This window comes from Argopecten irradians, chromosome 4 (assembly GCF_041381155.1).
Source record: "Argopecten irradians isolate NY chromosome 4, Ai_NY, whole genome shotgun sequence".
NCBI classification, from domain to species: domain Eukaryota; kingdom Metazoa; phylum Mollusca; class Bivalvia; order Pectinida; family Pectinidae; genus Argopecten; species Argopecten irradians.
The window spans coordinates 48,730,307-48,756,734 of NC_091137.1; the positions used below are offsets into that span (position 1 = coordinate 48,730,307).

The following is a 26,428-nucleotide window of genomic DNA, read 5'->3' on the forward strand; positions in this document are numbered from 1 at the left end:
GAAGTGTTGTTATGCTTAGCATACGTTACTATCAATGTGAGGACATGTAGATCTAGTATTTAATTGAAAATGAAAAGCTTCAGGTGAAGACCTTTCGTTTCTTATATGTTGTTACAGATACATGAATGTAAATACAACGAAACTCAATTACATACATTTATTGCTCTCCTTATTCGATATACAACCATATACAATCTACCCTTCAAAAAAATGACGTCACAATCGAATTTTAACATCGCACGATTGTTTTTTTGCTAGACGGGAACGTGACATTCTAACTAATTTGATTTCGCCTCTTATAGAGAAACGAAATTGGAAGTTGTTTTCTCTACAAATTTATTTCCATTTATACTACATGCAGTTATGTGATAAATACAATCTTACAATCGTGGCTATATTATATGAACTTAACTACACTCCGTTAAATAATTTAATATACAAATCGCCTAGATCGTCGAGGGACATCAAATCGTTGAACTCGGTATTTTTTTTTTATTTTCTATATTATATAGTCATACAAGATCTCCAATTTGTCTATTGCGTTACCTAAGGTACTTACATTTTCCAAGGAAGTATTTAAAGTACCATCGTGTGTGAAATTCTGGGTTCTCCAGGTGAATCGGGCTGTTGAGTGGGCTGGATACTGGCTATTAACACGAGAAATATCAAAATAAAAATGTAGCATTGCAATCTGAAATCAATAAGTGCAACAGGCTCTAATTATTTTTTCTCCTTTCTATAAAAAATGATTTATTGAAAACGGAAACAAATATAAAACGAATGCGAAAATCTCATATCAAGCCCACAATTCAAACGATAATTGAGCACAGAGTGTCAATGAAAAAGAAGTTAATTACAAAAACCAGCATGTCAGGCGATCTCTAATATCAATGTGACCGTAACTTAAGTAACCGGGGTTAAGGTTGGAATAAATGAGAATTTATGGATCAAGTCGCTACAGTTTCCGCATTGAACAATATATAACGGAATCAAAGACAGGACGCTTCGAATTCTGTTACAAAATCAATGTCTGTATTGCATAAAGGAATGATCTCTTGAAATAGCCATGGGATTATTGTAAATCTTGCAATACCTTAAAGTATTGGGTTACCAGCCCTGCCTGTGGCAAACTCGATAGTTTTCTAATCTTTGAGCAATCAATATTTGATAACTTTTATCATTATCATTATATGTAAGTCGTTTAGTTTAGGTGGTCATATATCATTTCATTTTTTATGTATTTCATCTGCGAATACAGCAGAGATAACGATCGTGACACAAAGAACAAAGCTTAAAGATAAGGATCTAATAGCATTTGTTAACATCATTTGATCGGATAGTTTCCAAAGAAATTGATTTTTGTAACATAGGTGTAATCAGATTTAAGCGCAAAACGATAATGGAAAATGCAGAACAATGTAATAATCGTATTATGACAAGTGCAGAAAGAACTTGTATAAGATCACTTCTGTAGAGTGTGTTTAACTGATATGATAGCTACCTCTTCTCCGTCTCTCTCCCCAGACTCGAGCCGGAACCTGCCTGCGCATTGGTTCGTCGGATCTCCATCTACTGTGCTTAACTGCAATGTGATCAAACATTTTTTTATTTGCATTTTACAGAATATATAGAGATATTGTTATCAAATCAAACGCGTATTAATACAATATTTTGCTACTTTTCACTTAAGCTTGGTTTAGGTTTAAATGGATTTAACGGTTCGGTATATATTAAGGTCATTTACTGATACCCCCTCTGCATAATACAATGTATATGATGAATGTGATGAGTACATGTAGTATTGTTAAGACTGGTATTATCAAAATACAATATCACTGAATCATACTGTTAAATACACCGAATAACACAAACCCCATCTGGTCATTATACTGACAACGGGCAAACCAGTCGTCCCACTCCCTTAATGATGAGTGCTAAACAGCTAACTGCTTTATAGACAATGGTGTGTCTAGGTAAGATGGAATTGCCCAAAGTCTTCCTTAGAGAAGTGAACGTTTTACTCAACGTAAAATATGACATGTGATCGTGGGACATATAAGAAGGATATTATCAAGTAATTTAGAAAACAGAAAAGAAACATTTCCCTTTTCCACAGTATATGTTGTATTTGAGAGAATGTGCACCATTCAATCAAATTCTTTGTAAAGAAGAAAATGACTACCAACAAAACCAAAAAATTCGACAATCTTAATGGGTTAAGTAAGACGAAGTGTTCACCGAAAAAGATGGACAGAATAGCTTATAACAAATAATCGTGAACGATAGAACCATGTGTTCTGGAAGAATATATGTTCTCGGCTTCAAACAAAGGACCGGACTCTAAGTTCCTGCGTAATGCTTGCGGGCTATACTATTTATTTACAAAAGCTATTTGACCTAAAGACATATTGCCTGTGTACGTAAAATCATGGTAAAGCAAATCCGCATAAAGTTAGAATTCCAAGCGAGAGTCGCGATTCATAGTGTGATATTCGTGTCAGCATTTTACGTGATTTTATTTTATTTTTCTAATGGCTAAATCAAACTACTTAGATGACCAATTATATCTGTCTAATTCAATATATGTTCTGTATAAACACATGACAAAGTTAACATGCCACTAGTGGGATAAGACCGATAACGCGACAGCAAACAAACATTTTCTATATCGAACCTATACTGCATCTCGTTAACTAGAAACACCAGATCGAATCTTCTACATCCTACTGACGTGCTTTTGGAATCAGTGTTTAAATCACTATTACACCTGATCATATATTTCACCTTGACGAAATAATTTGGATTGTACCATGATAGCACACAATGAGTAAGTCGAAATAATGCCGAGACGTATAGCCCGGCCAGACGAAGGTCTAGGTAAAGCACCACAAATGATGTATAACGTTAATAAAGATTAGATGTGTTCCCCATCAGCGGAGATCTGATGGTGATTGCTTCCGTTACAATACAGACCCACTCTTAGATTACTGGTTGCCCACTCATGTTGCCTGACAAATCGCGACCCTGAGCTAAAACCAAACATCAATTTAACACAATCAGACAGTTTCCATCTTAATGAGAACTAATAGGAGTCAGGTTTGGCGAAAGCAGCAAAAACAGAAGTCGTCAAATAAATGAGGCGCTTAATAAAAACGAGTGATGGACTGTGTTCAGAACAGAATCTTTAACTAGATTGGAAATTGATCGTTTACAAACAATTGCAACATTTACAAGACGTACCCAGACTGACATGTATCATGTTATACTGGGTACAGCTTTTCTGAAAAACTAATCAGATATACGACGTGTTCATATATAGATAAGGCATACAAAGTCGATAATATTGTGATGAATTCAAATTTACTGCGGATTTTTGCAGACATTGAGTATCCTCGTTTATTTGACAGATAGAGTCACGTGTATGGTTACAAGCACTGGACAAGGAACTTTGACACTTTCTATGCTTATATAACGTTAATGGTTGATAGGACATAAACTTGGCCAGCCGAACAGTGATAAATGTTTTCTCACATGCCTTCGGTTGCTGTATTAATCGATATTGATGGTAGTACAATAGAAACGTGTTTCTTACCAGTTCTACGGATCCGTAATGTCGACGACTGAATACATCTCTTCTCACAGATAGGTCGGAAGCCGGGGTACTGAAACAAACAAAAAAATATATTCATTACCTCAAAGTCGTCTCAAAAAGGTCCAAAAAGTGTTCTGTATAATTATTAATATTCGCGGGGCTTTGATTTCGCTAAATTCGTGGATTCATTCAACTTCCTAAAAGTTTATACCTCGCAATCTTCATTAAAATCATGATTTTGTATATCATATCCTGTCGGTACAGTGGTAATTTAAGAAAATAACCCAGATTGAGCGAGTTCCAAATAATAAATCGCGAAATTTTACGTCCGCGAAATATAACAACTATAAAGTACTGAAACAGCAGAAATTTATTTCAAAACCAAAGGCTCCAAATAACCATGTCTAATGACTGGTTATTGTAAACCAACTAATGTTCACGGCGACTTAATCTCGCGTTTTCATGGAGATTTAATTTTGCGGTTAAGACTTCTTGGACTCTACTGTACCTTATTTAAAACAGTATCGCAGAGGAGAATTGTTTCTGCGATTTTTGATTCTCCGTGAAATATGAGAAATTGAATCGCACGCGAAAAATTAGTTGGTTTACAGTAATAGAAACATGTGCAACTAATTCATACGTATCTGTACATCAATCTACAACAAATTATACCAATTTTGAGATACAGATAAGATAGAAATCGTATTTATTTTTCTTAATAACAAAAGACGAGTTTTAATATGGGGGCTGTATTTTTTCCCATTCTATTTCTCATCAAAGACAAACACGATTGATATCAGGTCACTGACGCGATGAAATTTCTTTTTTTTTAAACTCTAGTGATCACATTTAACTGATCCACGCATTTGTCATTAAATTGATAAAAATTACTTTTGATTCCTAAGATATGTCAAAAAAACCCACATCAAAATAAAAGATATATTAACTCTTCGATTACCATTTCATGATACTGTTGCAAATCAAGCGAATAAAATGAATTATTTCAGCAAATTGTAAAATATTTGTTATACCGCCCACATGCATAATTCATTGTATTTGAGCAACGTTTAAAATAGTCACCCACGTATTTGCTCGCAAAATTCGTGTTTCACAAACACACTGTAAACTCTCATTCTTGGCTACTGAATTTCGCTATCTTCGTTTCAAAATTTTGCGGATATCAAGCTTCGCGAAATTAAAGTAGAATGGAAATACCTTTAAATTTAATTGTGCAAAATTGGGGAAAATATCAATTCACGGAGATAAACTTTTAAGAGTTTACCTTGATCGCGAAATTCGCGAAAACAAATCGCACGCGAAAGAAGGTTGTTTTACAGTATGTCATCTTTTGTTATTTTTGCTGAGTTGTATAAGTTTTATCTCACCGAATTTATCAACAGAGTATGCTATTTATGAGGTAGGTCAGAGCCAGACACGTACCGAGGAAGGATGTCCTTTACAAAGGAAACAAAACGCTAGTTAAACCGGATACCTGCGCATTAAGTACATACTTACAACATACGTAAACATATACCACAATCACTGTAGTTCGCAGAAATAACAAAAGTTTTCGATATTTAAAGATTCCGTGCCTCGCCTTGCATATCCATACAAAAACACCCAGGAGGTTTAAAACGTAAGAAAATAAAAGTATTTTGGTCCAAAACGGACATGCTTTATTTTTATCAATAAGAATCACAATTTAAGGGAGTGTTTACTACTGAAAAATGCTATGATAATGTAAAAGTGCTACTAATGTGCTTTATAACCTTTGTTAAAATTTGAGAATAGCGATTAGGATCAACGAGGAAAAGTAGTTAATACGGAGCAATTGCAATGTTGAAGATCTTACCAGAAGCACTTTTCATGAGCGATTGACACAATAAACGCATTTTTATTCTGAATCTTCTGAAACTATCTCTATATATAACCCTAGCAACGGGAACCAGACTACATTTGTGGGAATCAGGCGATATGTGTGAGAATCACTCGACATGTGTGGGGAATCAGCCGACATGCGTGAGAATCAGACGACATGTGTGGGGAATCAGACGACATGTGTGGGGAATCAGCCGACATGCGTGAGAATCAGACGACATGTATGGGAATCAGACGACATGTGTGGGGAATCAGACGACATGTGTGGGGAATCAGCCGACATGTGTGGGAATCAGACGACATGTGTGGGGAATCAGCCGACATGCGTGAGAATCACTCGACATGTGTGGGGAATCAGACGACATGTGTGGGGAATCAGACGACATGTGTGGGGAATCAGCCGACATGCGTGAGAATCAGACGACATGTATGGGGAATCAGCCGACATGTGTGGGGAATCAGCCGACATGTTTGGTAATCAGTCTACATGTGTGGGAATCAGACGACATGCATGGGAATCAGACTACAGGTATGGTAATCAGACGACATGTATGGGAATCAGACGACATGTATGGGAATCAGACGACATGTATGGGAATCAGACTACATGTGTTGGAATCAGACGACATGTTGGAATGACATGTATGGGAATCAAACGACATGTATGGGAATCAGACTACATGTGTGGGAATCAGACTACAGGTATGGTAATCAGACGACATGTATGGGAATCAGACGACATGTATGGGAATCAGACGACATGTATGGGAATCAGACTACATGTGTTGGAATCAGACGCCATGTGTTGGAATCAAACGACATGTATGGGAATCAGACTACATGTGTTGGAATCAGACGACATGTATGGGAATCAGACGACATGTATGGGAATCAGACTACATGTATGGGAATCAGACGACATGTATGGGAATCAGACGACATGTATGGGAATCAGACGACATGTATGGGAATCAGACTACATGTGTTGGAATCAGACGGCATGTATGGGAATCAGACTACATGTGTTGGAATCAGACGACATGTATGGGAATCAGACGACATGTATGGGAATCAGACGACATGTATGGGAATCAGACGCCATGTGTTGGAATCAGACGACATGTATGGGAATCAGACGACATGTATGGGAATCAGACGCCATGTGTTGGAATCAGACGACATGTATGGGAATCAGACGACATTTCGTCAACAAAGTGGGAGATTGTCCTTGTATACCAACATATAATGATAGATACACAGGAAACTTTGATAAGCTGTAACAATACCCTGATAGAGCATTTATCCTGTGATACTAGAGCGGAATAGCTATTGAGCGCATCGCTGCATTAAATGTTAAACGAGCTTTATCCAATTATATTTTTCACATAACCTTTATATAATAATGAATAATGTTTTAATAACTAAAGTATTTATCTTTTAATACCAAAAGATTATATCAGTTAGATAATGGTCAAAAATTACTTTTGTAATTTCTGTGGTTACCAGGCATTTAGCCTAATAAATATATCCCGTCGCTGTTCAGATGTATTCCTACACAATTGCTTGAACTATTCAAGGTCTCCTTGGCAGCTCATAAAATTTCAGGAGAGGTATGCTATTTTCCTACCAATTTAGGATTGACTCTTTGACCATGCTGTGCCCAAATAACATATTTAGATATAGCGTCTTTGTAAAGTTAATTTTCTGATCAATCTCGGAACCCACGTATTTTACAGCATTTTTGCATCTTGAAAATCAAAGCCGACATTGTATGTTAAAAGCATGTAATTACAATTGAAGCAATAATGATGACAGAAACAGGATTTTTGACATTCCCCATTTATGACACTCTCGTATACAATAATATGAAAGACAGGCAATAAAACCAAAATCTGTATTTCAAATTGTGAATTTATCTCAAATGTACTTTTCCGTTAATGGGAAACTGCAGCGTTGCAATGAAATAATAAAAAAAACACTGAAAATTAGACCAAAATCTGTATTTCAATTCTTTTTTCTTAAATGCACTTTTCAGTTAATGGAAAAGTGTAGCATTTTCGTTTAGTGTGGTTGAAATCGATACAGTCGATAGATAAATGTGATATGTGCATCAGGACCTGACGTCAGACACGATGTAGTGTACAGGGACTTTGGCGTTTATTCCCGGTGTCATCCGGTGTGCGTACTTGACCCAGACACTATTACAGGAACTCCGGAGATATAATAGGGACTAGCCGGAAACTTTTTGTGGCGAAAGGTCTGACGTTTCACGACTCAACGCACGTTTATAACTTAACGGAGATTAAACATTTGTTTTAAGTGTTATACACATTCATTAACAACTTTGTCTTGTCACAGTAAGTACGGTCAATGCCCATAGCCTGTCTTCAATGTTCGTCTAAAGACATTCCTAGTTACAGTAATTGCGTTTCCCTAAATTCAGTAACACTGGTTGCGATATCTTGTTACAAAATGGTCTTAAATGTTGATTTAGCAAATCACTGAAGATAATAGACTTGGATTTGACCTTAATTCGAATGGCGTAGTATTTGACCTACATTTGAATGACGCATGTCGCTACCGGTATAATATGCTAACTAGTTCTAATTGCAAACGTCAGAATTTGCGAATGCAACACAGTGCCAACAGGCAATAAATGCTGAAGTTCAGTGGCAGACATTATTAAAAAATAATGAGCATTCGTCTTCATTATCAGACAATATAAAACAATAAACAGCATTATTCATTAAATCTAATAGACGAAAAATCATAGCAGGCTGTGTATGTAGCTTCGTTTGATGTGCTCATTAAAAGCGGACTTTCATTATTTGTGAACGCACAATACGAATGAACGTTCAGAATTAATGAACTTCTCGTGATTTCTTTAATGATTATACTATTGCCCTCTCGAAATGTTTTCATTGTCAACGCTAATTGTTTACTTTCAATACGAAGTTTCTTTAAAAAGCAAGGAGCTACAAGTATATGTTATTCATAGCTATATAATACTGATAGATTATTCAATATTTGGTGGCAGCGGTGGGATGATGTGATGTGGTTGTAGATCTGTGTGGATATTGTACTCAATATTCATTGCATTGATTTCCCTATAATATAACACCACCTATATTCGGTATACGTTTACATTTTTGTAAATATAATATTATACTCTATAATACTTGTTTTGGTTTAATGCTGAACTGGAAAAGATGGTCTGATCAAAATCTTGTGGTTTTATACACAAAAACAACTTATTCAATGTGTTTAAAAGCAATTACAAAGATGTTTGCGTATCAAATATAGTCTTAACGTCGTTGATAAAATGGTCACAATGGTTTTTTTTTTTCAATTCTGAATTTCACAACTGTGTTTTTGCAATTTAAGCAGCTATTAGCATCAATAATAGACACCCTTTATTGTGAAAGATCAACAGTTATTCATCCTGGTTCATTTACCTCGAAGAAGCGAAGTATTAATTACTTGAAGAATTATGACCTTTTTCTAGTTTCAAATCCTTCATTATAGAGGGCGCTCGAAAATCGACAGACGCCTTCAAAGAATCAACGAGGAACGGTAAGGTACACTTGAAGATATTCAGGATATATCAATGTTTATCAAATTTGATGTTTTTATTTCAAAAGATTTTTTCTCTACCACCCATCCCTTTTACTGTCGAGTTTCTATGAGTTTCTGCTGCTTTGGGTTTTGATGTATTTTGCAGATTGCATTGGGTGAAAAGAATGTAAGTATTATCAATTCTACTGGAAGCTGATGGAATCTTTTATCTTCAAAGGCCTCGATTTGATGCTAACTCTGCTCTGAAAGATTCTGTGGATCAATTGAACTCGACTTGGATTTGCTTGAATAATCTAGTGTTACAGATATGGACAAAAATTGTTGCCACATCAAGTTACAATAATTTAAAAGACTTTAACTTGTACCTTGAGTCTACGGAAAGATCCAAGATAATAACCTTTTTATGTGCTTTAGTAAATATGATTTGCTGTTTCTTCTTTAGAATACAGTAATTTCATCTGGCATTAAACATTTATTTTTCTAGCATCGGCACGACTTGTGTGGTTTCATTTTTAAACTTTTCATCTCCATAGCGGCGTTTGGCGGCAATTCTTATTGTTGATTCTTCAATCATTAGGAATATCAGTTATATCAATGCACAAATGATGATGCATTCAAAAATGATGAATTTAATTATCAATGTAATCAATGATGAATTGATGAATGCTTAATGAAGAGGGATTTTAATGCATGATGATTTCAATTACAATTCGTATTAATATCCACTAATTCAGAACTGATAAAGAAATTATGAAGGTGTTATAAGATAATAAGTGATGGTTGATTTTAAATATCCAGAAACGAAGATGAAGGAAATATCAAATGTAATGATTAATGCAATGATGAATGTTATATGAAATGATGAATTATATTGGTGCGCATGCCCCGCTGGCGCCCAACTAAGGGATTTTATTTGAAACAAAAATTATATGAAAATGTCCAATTTATTCCGATCCTTAAAACTAAAATAATAAAATATAAATCTTGATCAATTTAGTTGTTCAACATCTTTTTATTAATAATACACAAATGTACATCTTTCACCCTATTGTTACGATTTTTACATCTACATCTAACTATAGTCATATTGCCGGAATTTCAGTGACGTTTGTTAATCAATAGAAATAAATTTAACGACTGATCGATTCAATATTACATATTGTGTTTGACCATAGGTTGTTGTCGCCATCATCAGTATTGGGATATCCCTCTTTGCAAACTGAATTGAGAGGAAGGGACGATTGATGTGTGTTCATATACCATTGCTTGTTCGGTAGTCAGTATAATGTTCAGTCAAGATGGCCTCCAATCTGGCCATGACCTTAAAGGTGTGATGATGTTATCTAAGAATTATTCTAATTTTGTTGACATTATTATAAGGTCTCTGGTTCATCTAGGACATGCAAAATAGAATCTAGCATTAGTTTCTCTAGCTTCCAACATTTAGAGCGACAAACAACATACCCATATATCGAAACAACTGCATGAATTTTCTCTTAAAATATATCCAGTTTTATTCTTCCAAATCCTCGTAAAACAAAACCTTTTTTTGTCCAAGACAATGATAGTTTTTTTTATTTGTGTTTGTTTGTTTGCTTATTTTGTTTGTCTGCTTGTTTGTTTGTTTGTTTGTTTGTTTGTTTGGTTTTTTTTTCTATACGGGCCTTGGTAAGTGATATAAATGTTATCTTATCGGATTTCTATAGTAGTATTCTAGTGTAGATTCTCTATTTCGGGTCTTTTGGCAGTCAATTTCGACCTTGGCTTGGAGCGACAATTGCGTGTCAACGGCCGCCTGTTTTCGTGAACTTAAAACAATAGAATAAAACACCAATGCTTAGCGGCCTAACCACGTGATAATTGCCCTATTGAGCGCCGCTGATAATTATAACTAATATCGACCACGAGGGCCGATTGTAGTAAACATATTTGCTTTGGGGTTCCCATAGGATTGAACAGGAATCACAGATCGACCAACACCGTTATTACTCGATATGTACTATATGGAACGGTCCGGTATCAAGTTGTGGTATCATTTACGATCGGTCGGGGCTGATAACGAGCTAATGAAATCCAGTATCGCAATCACTAGACCCGCTAATAGGTATATACTAGCACTCAAAGGACATTTGTATGGAGGTGTTAACGCTGCTTCCTATATCATGGATATAGGATATCGGCATCAGTGTACTGTCGTAACAGCACTCTAGAGAACATCTGGTACAATTCTTTTCTGCGAGGATAAGTAATAAATAATAATAAAAACAATCGTCAAGTCTATAAACAGACACGGAAAGGAGATAACCTTATATGGACAAAAGGCGGAAGTGGGTAGCAGGGATGGGCAGATCGCATTTACAGCTAAAACTCAACACGTGATAACACGGGGATCGTCAATTTCTACAACTAAAATAGTTAAAGTTACATATATATGTGCCGTTATAACTGGGCGAAAATATTTGACATGTTAATTTTTCTTCGGTAATGGTTTAATTAATTAAAAAAATCATTCAAATGTCAAACAAACACTCATGATGCCTTATAAAAGTTAGTTACAACACAACAATTATGCATTTTAAAATTCTTGTTTTTTTATGCCTTATGTCTGTTTAGATATGGAAAGATACCTGCAGTTATTACTTTACAATTACTAATAATACTGTAAAAATGTTAAATCTAATTGTTGACCACAATCTGACTAATTTCACTACCCTCTAAATATTGATATGATAAGTTCTAGAAGTACTGCCAAAAATAAGTTTCAGCACTTTTTTAACTTGTAAAATTAAAACATATGCTTTGAAAGTATTGTAATACTAAATTAAAAAATGTTGGTAAGTTTTGGTGATGAATAACAAAACAAATACCGCACAGATAACATTAAGGACGCCAATGCTTTTTAAACAGATACGGAGTCAACATAAATGGTGCATTTTCATATGTTAAGTGGTGGAACGGAGAAAAAAATGTTCTCCATAGATTTTTCATACCCAACATATAAAGAGGGAAAGTCAAGGGACAGATTCCACAATATTCTTATTCTAGAAGTATTAGTTACTTTGTAGACGTCTCACAAAGGCTTTTTTCTGTTAACATGATTTGCTTTTTTACTGCGGTCCATTATAAACAACAGATATTCCGGAGGGAATTCATAATAACATCTTTTAGAACAATGTATTCTAACTTGGCGTTCGTCCCACTACGACCGTTTGATTTGATTTCTGGGACATATATCTAGATATCATCTATGAATAAACCAGAGGAGTGCTTCCAAAACAACGTCATTATAACAAAACCCCAACATAAGCTACAAATCGATAAACACGGACAAAAATATAGAATAATTCGCGGAGAAAAAAGGCAGAGAATTCAGTTGCCACCTGCCAAATAACGAAGGGAGAGAAACCCTTTACTCATCCCGTGTAAATTCTTGACATAAAACATAAGCTCTGAGGAAAGTTTGCTTCGGAGAAGCCAGGAAACATATGTTGTGTTGGATACGAAAAATGGTCACAAGGGATTTCCAAAGTGCCGTTAAATGGACCCAACACACATCATTCCTTGGCGAATGCGCCTCTCGTACTCATCTTTAAGATAGAGGTTATACGCTTGCGCAAACTTTTATTGGTACTGTTACTGTAGAGTTTTAAATATTAAACAAAAACCGGATTCTTATTTATATCATACATTTACTGCACTTGCTGACATGTGAACATATAGTTTTATCAGCAAATATGTTATGCTTTATTTACATACGATTCACGTCAATTTGTTCCACGTATGAAAGGACTGCTTTCAATTTGATCGTGAACTTTGATCTGAAATTGCATTGTAACATTTTGTATATTGAAAAAAACTTGCCAAATTTTAAAATTAAAATTTATACCCTTATGCTGTTTGAGGATAACATTTACATTATAATACACAATGTTTGTGATAAAGATGGACCCCTCTCCACTCTCAGGAGAAATCCTTTGCATGCATATGTATCACAAACTGACGTAAGTTATACTGTACAGAAGCCTAACATACGTTTTATTGATATATATTTACATATGCCCCTATATAGTCAACGGGAGGGGAGTTGCGTTCAAATTAGCGTAAACGCAATGACGTATGAATACAAACGCAGTGCAGGTTCGGACTACTTCTAGTTCACGCTTCGATAAGATTTTGCGTCATAAGTTGACGGATTTTAAAATAACAATAAAGGGTTTTTATTAGATCCAATTAAATATGTATTTGACATCAAAACAAAACATGTGTTCAAGCATTGTAACGGTAATAAACTACAAAATGAATCGCTGGTCGGGACTACAACCGGGGGCTTTCCTCAGGAATGTTCGGGGAATCCCATAGTTACGTCAGATGTACATGTGTGTACGGTCACTCATCTCACCTAAATATACAGAACATCTGATTGACGGTGAACAATTCTGGAAGCGTCTAAGCGAACAATAGGTTAACAGATCATATACAGGTTTCCAGAAAAAAAACCCATTACAGGTAGCCTATCCGAAACAGTATCAACAGCTTAAATGGCCCCGTCTTGGCATTCAAAATAGGCCTACACACAGGCAAACACTTGTCTATCCTCGGTACAATAAAATAAAAGTCATGACTATGAAGAATTTAGTCTAAATCGCGTTCTTAGACCGATACATACATGACAAATATTCAGCAGCTCAACGGTCATACCATCAATAGGCTATATCACAGTCACTTTCCTCGGTTGAAAATCAAATATGGCGGCTCGCTCCACTTCGGACCGCATCACTACCCTGACAACGATACATACCGGTAGTCGTTCCACCTTGGCTATCTCAATTTTTATTCGAAATGGACATTATTGATATATTATCAAATTTGAAAAAAATATATGTTGAAAATAATTGAAAAATAATTGAAAAGTTTCATTGATGTATTTCAAACCAAACTGCAGCTATAACTTTCAACAATCGGAACTATATCTTCGGTCATCCTGACTACCGTAGTTACCCAACTTAGCAACCATCACCGTTTTAAATTTTACGTAAAAGTAGATTTATTTATGTAAATATAAAGATTGAACAGTGTTTTGATTGCGTTAAAGGTGGTATGAACGCAATGGGATACATACATATTCTACATGTAGCGCTAACGCGCTACATTGAATATGTCTGTATCCCATTGCGTTCATACCACCTTTAACGCAATCAAAACACTGTTCAATCTCTATTTGACCCCAGATACCCTAGCAGTTGATGGAAGGTAGCGCAATGAGTTCATGACTGTCAATATCGAAATCACTTGAAATCTTTATATCCTTTTCAAATCATAAATGCATTTGTCGTACGAAAATAAAAAGCAAATTTCATATAATAAATCTATTTCCTGTATATGTATCTGTATTAACAATCTAAAATACGTTAGTACACGTGTCTGATGTAGAGGCATCTAAGGGAATTTCTAATTATTTATATACGACCGGGTTTAGTTTATATATTGCCTAAAACTACATGTAAAAATTGTCAGAATGTTGTCAGAAAAAGTTTTGCCGAAGTATATACATATCAATATTTAGAATAGAGCTCTGTTATAAGGATGTTTGTTTAGTTTTACGTCCTATTAACAGCCAGGGTCATGTAAGGACGTACCAGGTTTGTTGGTGGAGGAAAGCGGAGTACCCGGAAAAAACCACCGGCCAGCGGTCAGTACCTGGCAACTGCCCCACATGGGATTCGAACCCGCATCCCAGAGGTGGAGGGCTTGTGGTAATATGTCGGGACATCTTAACCACTCGGCCACCCTGTTATAAGGATGTATCTTATAAAATATCGAATACATCATAACATTATCAAAACTACTCTCTGCTGTCGGCCTAAATTACCTTTCTGCTCTCAGGGGACCTGCAGTCACAAGATATTCACCTGACAATTTTTGTGGAACTTACTATATTTCAGACAAAATAATTAAGGGGATATCTTCATTAGGACTATTGGTGTTCTGTTCCCAGACCCTCCGGTTTTGCCGTAAACAACCGCTTCAGTTCTGTATGCAATGTTCTTCTAAGGAGAATCGAATTGCTTTGTTACTTTAGAAAAAAACATATTGTAAGCAAGTCCTGAAAATCTCTTCGTGTGTGTTATCGTGGTCATTTGATCATGTTTGTTAACGATCGTAGACTGACCGATGGAGCGTCATTACCGCGGCTGTCGTTGTTCATTGAATTCTTAAACTTTATATAGATTTGTCTCTAAAATGTTGTGGGATTGACTTTTTTATGTGCATCACTATGAACATTTAGCTGTATGATGTCAACCGTATTTTTACCTTTATTGAATTTTATATGGCCATGCACTTCTAATATGTAGGATTTAATGATCGAGAAAAGTTGGAGTGACCGGAGTTAATTATTTACACCCCTCGCCTCCCGCTGGCCGAAGACTTGCAAGATAACACCTACATTAGGTCCCAAGATCACGAAACAATAATAATTAAGTCTTAAACAATCCTATGTTTATACATAGACAATTAAAAATGGCGTTACAAAATGCTACGGCAAATTTGATTGGCTAAACTGAAGTCTAAAATTGTTTCATGATCCTGAAGCCAGGTATACTAAGACTGGAGTAACAACAGCATAACCACTTCGAGTTTTTGGAAGCAATAACAAGTCTGACCTAGTAACGTGAAAGGAAACAAATTACATCCCAAAGAATCCATGCCATCAATCTGTCACTTTTCTTAAATCTCCATATTGCCCTTACATCCGACAGTAGCTGGCACTTTCCCGGATTTCATCCGGACAGGCATACGGAATGCAGGTTATTAAAATATAGAAATTGTAGTCAAATGGCTGCAAAAATTGAAATTGTTGTCACTCGTATGGCATTTAAAGTAACATTAAACGGTCGATATTTAAAAGTAATAGACGGTCTTGAAGTCCTTCAGAATAGGACTAATTGGTATGATCGATAATGTGTTTTAGAACTAAAAGACATAAATAAGCCAAACATGCATATGGTCACCGTAATTGTTCCAGCAATAAGGCAATCCAACTTGTCAGTCATTAACGGAGCAATTTTCAAATAGTATTTTAGCTTATTATATAAAGTTATTTTAATCATATCGCTTTCTTCGGTGGATTATTGGAAAATATTGCTCCATGAATAAATGGGAACTTGTTTGGTGCATTGCAAGGTCTTCTTCATTAGTTCTGGTCTACTATACACACGCATGCAAACAAATCGAGTAAGCTTAGACCACAAGAATTTATATCATCTGATTTCAACAGAGTACGAGGGATTTCATGTAAATACATCTGATCAATCTACAGAATGAATAATGTCGGGATTAACCAGTGACTTAAGTAGTCTATATTTATTCTTATAAACATATAAACAATTTCGTTAAATTCGTTTTTCTTTTTAGAAGTCATTGAATATATAGCTGATAACAGCTAATTCTGACTAAATTATAACGACTGGTTACCATAGCATCAGCAGATTTCATCTGAAATCCACCAGAAAAAAAAGTCTTATTTTTTTATTATTTCTATTTTTTCATATATTGTTTATATTATATGCTGGTGAACCTAAAATATAGTAATTTATATCATTATTGTCGACGGCGGTACATAAACCAAGGAAAGAAGAGTTTGTATATGGATCTAAGGCAAAATAAGGGTTTGGTAAAGGGGTTTAATGTCTCATAACATGATTGTTTTATGATATTTGCCAGGCAATTCTAGCTAAAGGTACACGATAAATATTGACAGAACATTTAAAAGATTAGACTACTTCAGCAATTTACGATGCAATCTCTACGGGCGAAAGCGGCATTTCTAATTAACTCCTTCACACCCCTGAAGACACGTTTGAACTCTTCGATTTCTAATAATAGACCAGTTCATTATGGGATATTAGGGCTGGATGAGTAAACATAGTAACGTACATTACAACGGCAGTTGTACTGTATCTACATCATCGTTGATAACCCATCCAAACCTGAAGACACAGTTAGACTCTTCTTAATCAAAGACTAGAACAGTTCATTATATAATGTCGGGGGTGAATGCATACCACACATAAATGTCATGTCTAACACCTTAATTTACTAACCGAAGGAAAATTTGGACTCCATTAATTCTACAGACAGAACAGTTCATTATTGAACTACAAGGATGAATAGGTTAACACTATTGCCATTCCTTGGCTGACAATGATGGACATTAGAACAGACAATGTTGCACCTTTAGTCGATCCACTGTTCTCGTGTCACAGGTAATAAGTTTCCGTGCATGGATTATATTGTACAAGCGTATAGCGGTACAAAAAGGCCTATACCGAACCTCGAGTCCCAAAGGTGTCGTAAAGGCGATTAACACACCTGCAATCACTTTATTTATTTACAACAAAGTTCGACACCTCGCGGAGGCCCTGACATCATTTCTACAAACCGGTGTGGACGGCAGCGTCCCAGATCTCCGGAGAAATGTGTGTTGAGGATCTAGCCTGTATATTGAATGCAATTGAATCGCCATTGATTAATTTGATTACAATTCCCAGCCGGATATTTACAGAATCACTACCAAGGTTGTACCCGGTATATGTGACAGAAACATACGGTAATTTAAAGAGAGAAATCAATGCAAACATATGTTACATGGCAGTGTATATATGCATAGATATCACAAACTTCAAAATGAGTTTCAGGAACGAATATAATAGCGAGCGACCTTTACGAGGACGGAAGATGAAAGGGAAACATACGATTACAATGCAAATACGGGGTTCTATAGTAAAAACGCTATCACTTTGGCACAACAGCCTTTGTAAAGAACAACCCGTTTAACTGTTGCATTTTTTTTTTGCAACGGCCTATTCCATGTTAAAGATGAAGGAAGTAGGTACAAACCATAAGCCCTTTAAACACAGACTTGTATCATTAATGTAAATACTGACTTGTATCTTTGATGTAAACACAGAATTTTATAATTGATGATTGTTTTGTAGGGTTATGTAGATATGTACTATCACCATTAATATCAGTACAAATTCGCATCACTATAATCATAAACAGTTTGCATTGATGTAAATATAGACCCGTTCCACTAATTACAATCGAAACCCTCGCCACCCTGATGAACACCTAGCCTGTTTCATCGATATAAGCATGGCATACAGACTAGTACATGACTAGTACATTGACCTTTATTAGACTCATGTCATTGATGTAAACATCATACTATTTAAATATATAAACAATATTTCGTATATGTCAGTGGAGCTAAGCATCATTGTTGTTTGTAATAAAACTCCAGAACTATCGAGACTAATGAAATACAGGTGCATTAATTTTCAGTGCAATATTTTTTAATATTAACGTTTACTGTGATAAATGTCATTATAATGTAGTGCTACATGTATAATTACAGTAGAAAATCATAATGATTAAATTACATTATCAAAGTATTATTGATGCATCGCTGTAATTACAAACAGGTATTTGGTAATCCAATATCACGATTGAAATAAACCTCAGATTTAATGCATTTAATTTCAATCTAAAATTATTAATGTGTTTGTCGTACTGATGTAATTACACCCTAAATGAAAAATAGTAATTATAACGAAGTTTTAATAATGAGAAAATAATGTTATTAGAGTGCTTTTAATTGATGTCATTTAAGCCTGTATCGATTGAGCTGAATTAAGTCTAGTTATATGAATTACAATACAGTATAGTACATGTTTTGACGATAGGACTGTCTGTTAATGCTTTAACATTGGTTATCAAAGAGTATAGTACTACCTTAAACAGCGCCGGCGGAAGTCATCTTTCCAACTTATTTTGATACACTCCTTTTGGGGACTTTTTTTACTTGTTTCCCGTCTTCTAAACGCAAATGACTTGGACCTGAATCTCATTACAACATCCTCCATGTCTGTTAAAGTGTTGACGAACTACGACGATCCACGAGGAATGCCACATACTCAGTACATGTATCTACTGTCATGCTGTCCACACACAGGGACGTGTAAAGCACATCTCCTGTCAGATAACAGCTGATCAAAACGCGAATGGGCATCGCTGTCACTTAAACAATTCACAGCAAATTAACTCGTGTGACGTAGACATCACCTCAAGTGCCCTCTGACCTTTGACATGCCCGCACGCCGGTGGATCAATGATGCCGAGAAGTATCGTGTAAACGTTCAATAGAATGAGATTCACATCCAATACGAGAATGGCGAGACACTGGCAAGGAATAACATGACATGATAGACAAATAGCATGACACTCGATAAATTGCACTCGAGATAAGCAAGTACAAACAACCGTGTACGCAAGTCAACTTGTCCTGTGTCTAACCCTAACGGATATTGCCACTATCAGATACACAATCGCGGTGGATCGAGATAGATACAACACCACATACACAATGGCTAATACAGAGGCAAGGATGTGTGATGCATTCTCTTTACGCAACAGTAACGTATGGTGGGTGCATAACTTCCGTGTTTGCGTAAATGTTTTAAGTCTTTAAAATCGGTTAATAGGATTTGAAGCTGTCAATGCGCGTCACAAGTATTAAATTGATGATATTGATTTACTGGGGATTCAGTGTTACAAGTAAATATGTTAAAGGTTTCTTTATACATTGAAGCATCTGAAACGACAGTGCAAGTCAACAAGCATTCTACTGAAAAATAAAGCTAGGTGTTCTCTAGAGCCTTTACAGTCACACGACTTATTTTAAGATGTGGAGCTAACGTCTAGCTAGTTCCCATTAACGTAATTGCTTAACATGGTAGTTTGTCAGCATAGTTCGATGTAAGGCATATTGGATGTAATCAATCCATTGGTTTAGCATTTAAACATAATGTTACAGCCGCCAAATTCCAGCAACTTTCTCCTTTTTAGTCTATTGTCTCCAGAGGTTGGACCAACCTCAGTTTTTATAAACAGATGATAGACTTTTCTAAATAATGTTTCATTCCAACTTTTATCTTGATGGTTTGATAGTGTAATTAATTTAATAAAAATCTGAGGACCCCATGCCTATGTTCCCGGGGCTGAACAATCGTCATTATTTATATAAAACAATTACTGTCCTCGCAAAATAATATTTCACACAATGTTTGGCGTTAATCCAATTTAATATCAAGTTGATATAGGGTTGAAAAGCTGAGTAAATTAAATTAAAAACATCCCCGCCTGTGTCACCATTGGTACAAATGTAACCAAACCTCATTTACATAAACCAAAACTGTGCTCTCCCAGTGATGCTTTTCATCTAATTTTGTTGTTATCTATTCATGCGTTAAGGAAAATAGGCTTTTAAAGCAGCGATTCAGGCAAGCACTCTGATTTGGTGCCCCGGACATGTATCTCTAGTAGGCGAGGAAGCTTCATTTATACAAGATACCAAGATCTGTACTTCCTTGGATACGACACTGTTCAATTTGGGACTGTCTCAAAAATCGTTCGCGAAAGATGGAGCAATACTTTCCAATTTGTCTTACATTTACACCAATTGATTTTATCGGACAGATGGACAATGGAGCTTCTTATTAGCGTATATCCCACTGAACTTAAGGCAAGGGTGTGCATTGTTACTGTACCGGTGGCCTCCGTGGTTGCTAAGTCCATCGGACAGTCTATTTCAGACAAACTGACAAAACACAATGAACAGTATAAAGACAATGTATATTATATCGATTATCAATCAGATGGCTACAACATGATTTAGCGACTGTGAATATGTAACGAGCTCTTTGATTTCAAAATATTTCAAATAGTTACCAAAACTGCATATCAGATAGTCTACTAACATAATAAAACCACTGCAATTGCCAGTCGACGGACAAATGGCACTGTACTGCTATCATAAACTGTTTCATAAACAAAAATATTGGCGTTATATGGTATGATATTGGCATGCGTAACACTTCATCAACTTATACACAAAAATAAAGTCGAGGCGATTCATCATTTTGTTGGAATCAGTCAAATTACACTTACTATAAAGTATTGAAATCACTCATGAGTTTAATCATTTTGATAATTCAACAGGTACCGGTTATTATTGTTTTTCTTTTCTGATAAAACAATCGTTATTAGAGGTGAAACGGGACATTGGGGTGTGTGATCTAGAGTAATTACTTATTCGGCAAAAAATACGTCCAGACACTTCCAAATGAGGAAAATAATCTATCAGGTGGTTTTATCCCACTTAAGTTTCTGAGGCAGGGAATAGTACAATGTGTGATACGATATAATTCGGGTATTGGTGTACTTAGATACGAGCTGGCAAACGTAGATTGCTTCTAAGCCCCAGTAATGGTGTTCTAGTCGATGGGTGGTGTTTATTCGGCTTATTCGGGAGTATAGTTGTTACTGTATGACAAGTTATCCGTATTACTAGCTTATGTAAGACATAAGACACAAGTATTTACCAATTTACCACAGTCTCTTCCCACACTATACATTCACGATATAGATTGACATGATATTCTGACTATAGTTGTACGAATGGAATTAATCATAATGCCGTTTAAAGATACTCCACCGCTGACAAATGGTATTCTTTTCACCATCAAAAACAGGAGCAGACGATTTAGTATTTTTCTTCAGTTACAAAAGTTACTTACTTTACACCATTACCACAATTGAAAAGTTTTAGCTTCTAATTTTACTTAAAGTTAAAAATATGAAAAATAATTTAATTGCATCCCGGAAAAAATTCCGTTGCACTATATCCTATATGGATTGAAGTAATGATTGCGCATGCACCAAAGGCGAAATAAATTATTTCATGTTATTTTTTTGTGTTAATAAGGCATATATATACATGACTAAACACCAATTATTGTTCAAATGATGAATATCATTTATGCTCTGTCGGCGGTGGAATATCTTTAAAGTAATCATTAACTGTGTAATGCTTTACATACGCAAAAAAAGGTTTATTTTTTTTACAATATTTGAAACAATTCAATCATAAATGTATAATTGACGTCAAAATATTGTGATTGTTAGTATATATATTTTACACTAGGACACCTTTTGGCTATGTATTTTAAATATCCATAGGTACTTTCAAGATTTATTTGCCAAAATATATCCTATCGATACATTGCAACACCACAATTTTCCATCATTATTAAGCCACATGAAAGCATGTGTTATGAACTCAATGATTTGGATACGGTATATATCAAGTCTAAAGGACAGATCCCTAGTCTGCCATCACACAGTGAAGACGACTCAACACAATAGCAAGGTAACAAGGGAAACGCGACAGGAAGAAAAAAGATGAGGAAAAGAAAATTAACGTAATTATACTCAAGTTAATTCACTTATTTCGATCGATCATGAAATGCGGAGACTTGGTGCAACTATGTCGGCCTTCCTGCTCCTGACAAACAGGCAATGGGACCGGCTGTAAAAGGTCACTCGTGTAAAAAAAAGTCGATCTGTTGCAAGATTTGAATGTCACCAAACCTATTTCAGGAGCTCACTACTCAGGTAAGGAGTAATATTATAATATGATCGTTTGAAGACCTGTTATGTTTCGACAGTATAAAAGAACATTCTACAAACTTCAGATACATTCAAGGTATTTTTCCATCTTAATTACAAACCTGATTAATTATTGTATTTTTCATTACTAAGTTATTGATATCGTCATTTGGTTATCAATTCAATAAGTGGATAATGTTGTTTTTTCGTTTTTATACAAATATTTCAAAAGATATAATGGGGCTTTATATGTATCATTTGTTAATTCCTCAAACAATTTGTTATTTAGACAAATGCATAATATTAAACACCAGTTGAAGTCATATGGTTAGCGACACAAAAGTTGAAGACATGATGGTTACTGTATGAAGAGGAGATTAATACTTGTGAGGGGTCGGGAAATGAGCCTTTCGTGTAAAAGTATCATTTCTTTCCAATATATCGAAGTATGTATATTTATCGACCATCTGAAGCTTAAAACTGAATCACATCGAGTCATCCTTCTTCACTTGTGAAACGTATTCATGAATAACCTATCTATTAAAACATCACTAAAATTTGGCTTGATTATTTTTGTCTCTAAAACATGTCCGATTCTAGCTGATACAAACTGGGGGAAGCTAATCTAATATTAGAATTCTGCTGATAAAGTCTTATCGAGTGGCTTGTCTAGATCTACATTTCCATCTCAATAGATATGGTTTTAATTTGAACTTGCTTGAGTATAAAATGCACAATACAATGTCGTCTGCTTTATCATAATATATATAATATAATATGATATCATATTAAACTATATTATAACTATAACCATATAACTATATTTATCGACCATCTGAAGCTTACAACTGAATCACATCGAGTTATCCGTCTTCACTTGTGAAACGTATTCATGAATAACCTATCTATTAAAACATCACTAAAATTTGGCTTGATTATTTTGTCTCTAATACATGTCTGATTCTAGCTGATACAAACTAGGGGAAGATAATCTAATATTAGAATTCTGCTGATAAAGTCTTATCGAGTGGCTAGTCTAGACCTACATTTTCATCTCAATAGATATGGTTTTAATTTGAACTTGCTTGAGTATAAAATGCACAATACAATGTCGTCTGCTATATCATAATATATATAATATAATATGATATAATATTAAATTATATTATAACTATATCATATTATATTATAACTTATCAAATCATATTGTTTTAGTTCTATTCTAAGATTCATCTTCTGGAATGGACGCTGTCAAATAGTCCATTTCAGACATACACACTATGTTTTAAACTCAATATCGACCCGCTATAAATGCGCCGATAAGACAAACCCAGTTGTCCTTCTTCGTCAGTAAAATGCATTCCTTTATTCAAACGAGTTACCTCGCTTTAACAGACAGGATTTTGTCATCTCTTACCACACATCATGCTCATTCGAAGTCTTTACTCTATTCGTACATTTCAGCTACTTAAAAGCGCACAATCTATTCTCAACAAAAACTTAAAGCTTCTTGAAAACATAGGAAAATTAAACTAAACACGTTGTAAAATAATCCTTGCCGATCTTTTGATTTCAATAATTTTGTATTGGGTATTGTACTGAAATGTTCCTTGCGGCCATCATTCGCTCATCCCCTAAACGAGATGAAAGTTATTTCTAACATCGGGATGTTAACACGCATAAATTTCGGCAAATAAGGTCAGATAAATCAGAATATTTACATCACGATATTTGGCTGTCCATTTTAGTCATTTAGTTGTTGCCAATGAGAAGAAGTAAAAATGCATTATTATCTAAATCCCATAATGTTTTTGAAAGCAAAAGTTAAAGTTCTTATTTGGAACGAAACATCCATATCTCTAATACTAGTACCTTAATTTCTGTTCAAATCGACACAGTTTCTAAAATACCTAAAATTGCACATAACCCGATGGTAACCATGTCGACAGCAGAGGGGCTGGAACATTGTCTGAATTATTCGATCTTTTATAATAAAAATTATGTCTTTACCTTAAAACAGGCAGAATGAAAATACACTACTTTTGCAGAAATATGTACTCCATTGATACGAGTTTAAACAAAGATGTGCACGCATTAAAAAAAACAACAATAAAATAGCTAAATAAAAGTAAAACGATAACCCCTTCAGATGCCCATGAAACAGGCGCGTATATTTACTAGCGGCACTGAACATTACCAGTGTAGTATGCAATGTGTGGTTGCGTGCAAAACATTTACTAATTTCATTGGCTTCCCATTTTATTAGGTGAATCTAACGCTCATACAATCGACCAATGGAAGGTTCTCTCTAGCAGAAGGTAGTTTAATGTTGTAGCCATCATTTAGTAATAGACTACATTATAGGCTATGCATAGTAAATTGTCTAATGTATCATGAACTTTTTAAAATGCCAACCCATTGCTACATGATGGATGATGTATTGTTTACAAAACCTTGCCATCTGTTGCCATTATGACATCAGCAACAAAATCTACATTGTAAGAAAAAAACTGTAATGCGAAATAAATCAATTCCTTTAGGGTAGTTTTATCTGTTTAGAAATACAACTCGTCAGTGTTTACTAACCTGAGTAAAATTTCAATAAAGAAACAAGATCTCTGAGGGGATCTTGGTGGTCACTGTAGGGTGATTTTTATCAGTCAAAAGATAGAAGGATCATTTCCCCGCTTTTACACCTTCTTTCCCCGTTTCTTTAAAGCATTAACACACACGGGGACACTGTTTAACTTGTTTTCTAATCAGTCCAAGATTCTGATATCCATTACAACGTACTACTGCATAGGTGAACCTGCATTGGAAACTTATTTGAACAAGGTATTCTAAGAAATTTTATACTAAATATCCTTTTTTGAGAAACTTCAATTCTCTTTTCGGCTATCTTGTTTTAGGAACAGTCCTAAAGTGATATATGCATAAATGGACACAAAGAGGAACCGATAAATGAAATTTGAAAAAAGAAAAATACTCTCTGACAGTGATCTTTTTTTTTTTTTTTTGTTTTGGAAATCCAAGATGGCTGTCTCTCAGTCAACTTGTTGTCCAGTCCCAAAATGCAATATGTACAAACAGGCACTAACATGAACCTATCCAGAGAAGACTCTGTATTCAATACAGCTTTCCATACAATCGTGATGCAGAAGGGATTTTTCATTAACACTACTTTTTTTTCATTTTGCAAATATCAGTTTTCAATCGTAACCAATAAGCTAATCTAAGTATATAACCTTACGGTACATTTCTATTGGCAGCACGTCTGTGGATACGAAGGGAAACCAACTACCAGTATTGATGCGATAACTACATGAAGCTCTCATTCACTTACGTAAAACCATCTTACCACAAATTCATTTATGTACAGCACAAGACTTCCTTCATACATCATGTTTATCTTTATTTAAACCAATCATGTTATTCCCAATAGAATGTTAACGTTAAAACATTCCAGAAATTGTTTTCTAATTGTAAACAGCTTATTACTTATATGCTCCATGTACTTGTTTAAGTAAGTAAGTATTTTTATACTCTAAATCCTGATATTCAGCTGATTAAGTTATAAGATAAAGGCAAATTATCGTATTAATTACCACATCATTGCTTTACTGAACGAACTCTTTCAATTGAAGATAGTCACAACGTAGTTCTCGTCTCCATGGCAACGATACTTTCTCTAATTTGCGGCGAATGACCTTTAGGGACTAATTACGTTAAAAAACGCAATACATCGTGTCTGACCGCGGTCCCAGTAGATCAATAGGGACACATGTAGGCTAGCACAGTGACTGTGACTTTAGTACTGTGGTCTGGAGTATCCCACTGGTCAGAGATGGCCAGAAAACGGCTGTAATTTAAACA

The 26,428-nt window shown here is 35.1% G+C and overlaps 1 protein-coding gene across 6 annotated transcripts in view; it reads right to left on the reverse strand.

Moving 5' to 3' along the window:
- The window catches only part of LOC138321895 (GTPase-activating Rap/Ran-GAP domain-like protein 3), a 128,336-nt gene that overhangs the window by 27,070 nt on the left and 74,838 nt on the right, over positions 1-26,428 (reverse strand). For 5 of the 6 annotated variants that reach the window (XM_069265909.1, XM_069265908.1, XM_069265911.1 and 2 more), the window contains exons 2-4: positions 3,593-3,662; positions 1,502-1,582; positions 560-647 (exon numbers count right to left, since the gene is read on the reverse strand). In XM_069265909.1, coding sequence (XP_069122010.1) covers positions 560-647; positions 1,502-1,582; positions 3,593-3,662 — 239 coding nt within the window. Of the gene's footprint in view, positions 1-559; positions 648-1,501; positions 1,583-3,592; positions 3,663-18,841; positions 19,415-26,428 lie in introns of those variants that run through there. The other variant, XM_069265910.1, reaches the window with a different exon arrangement.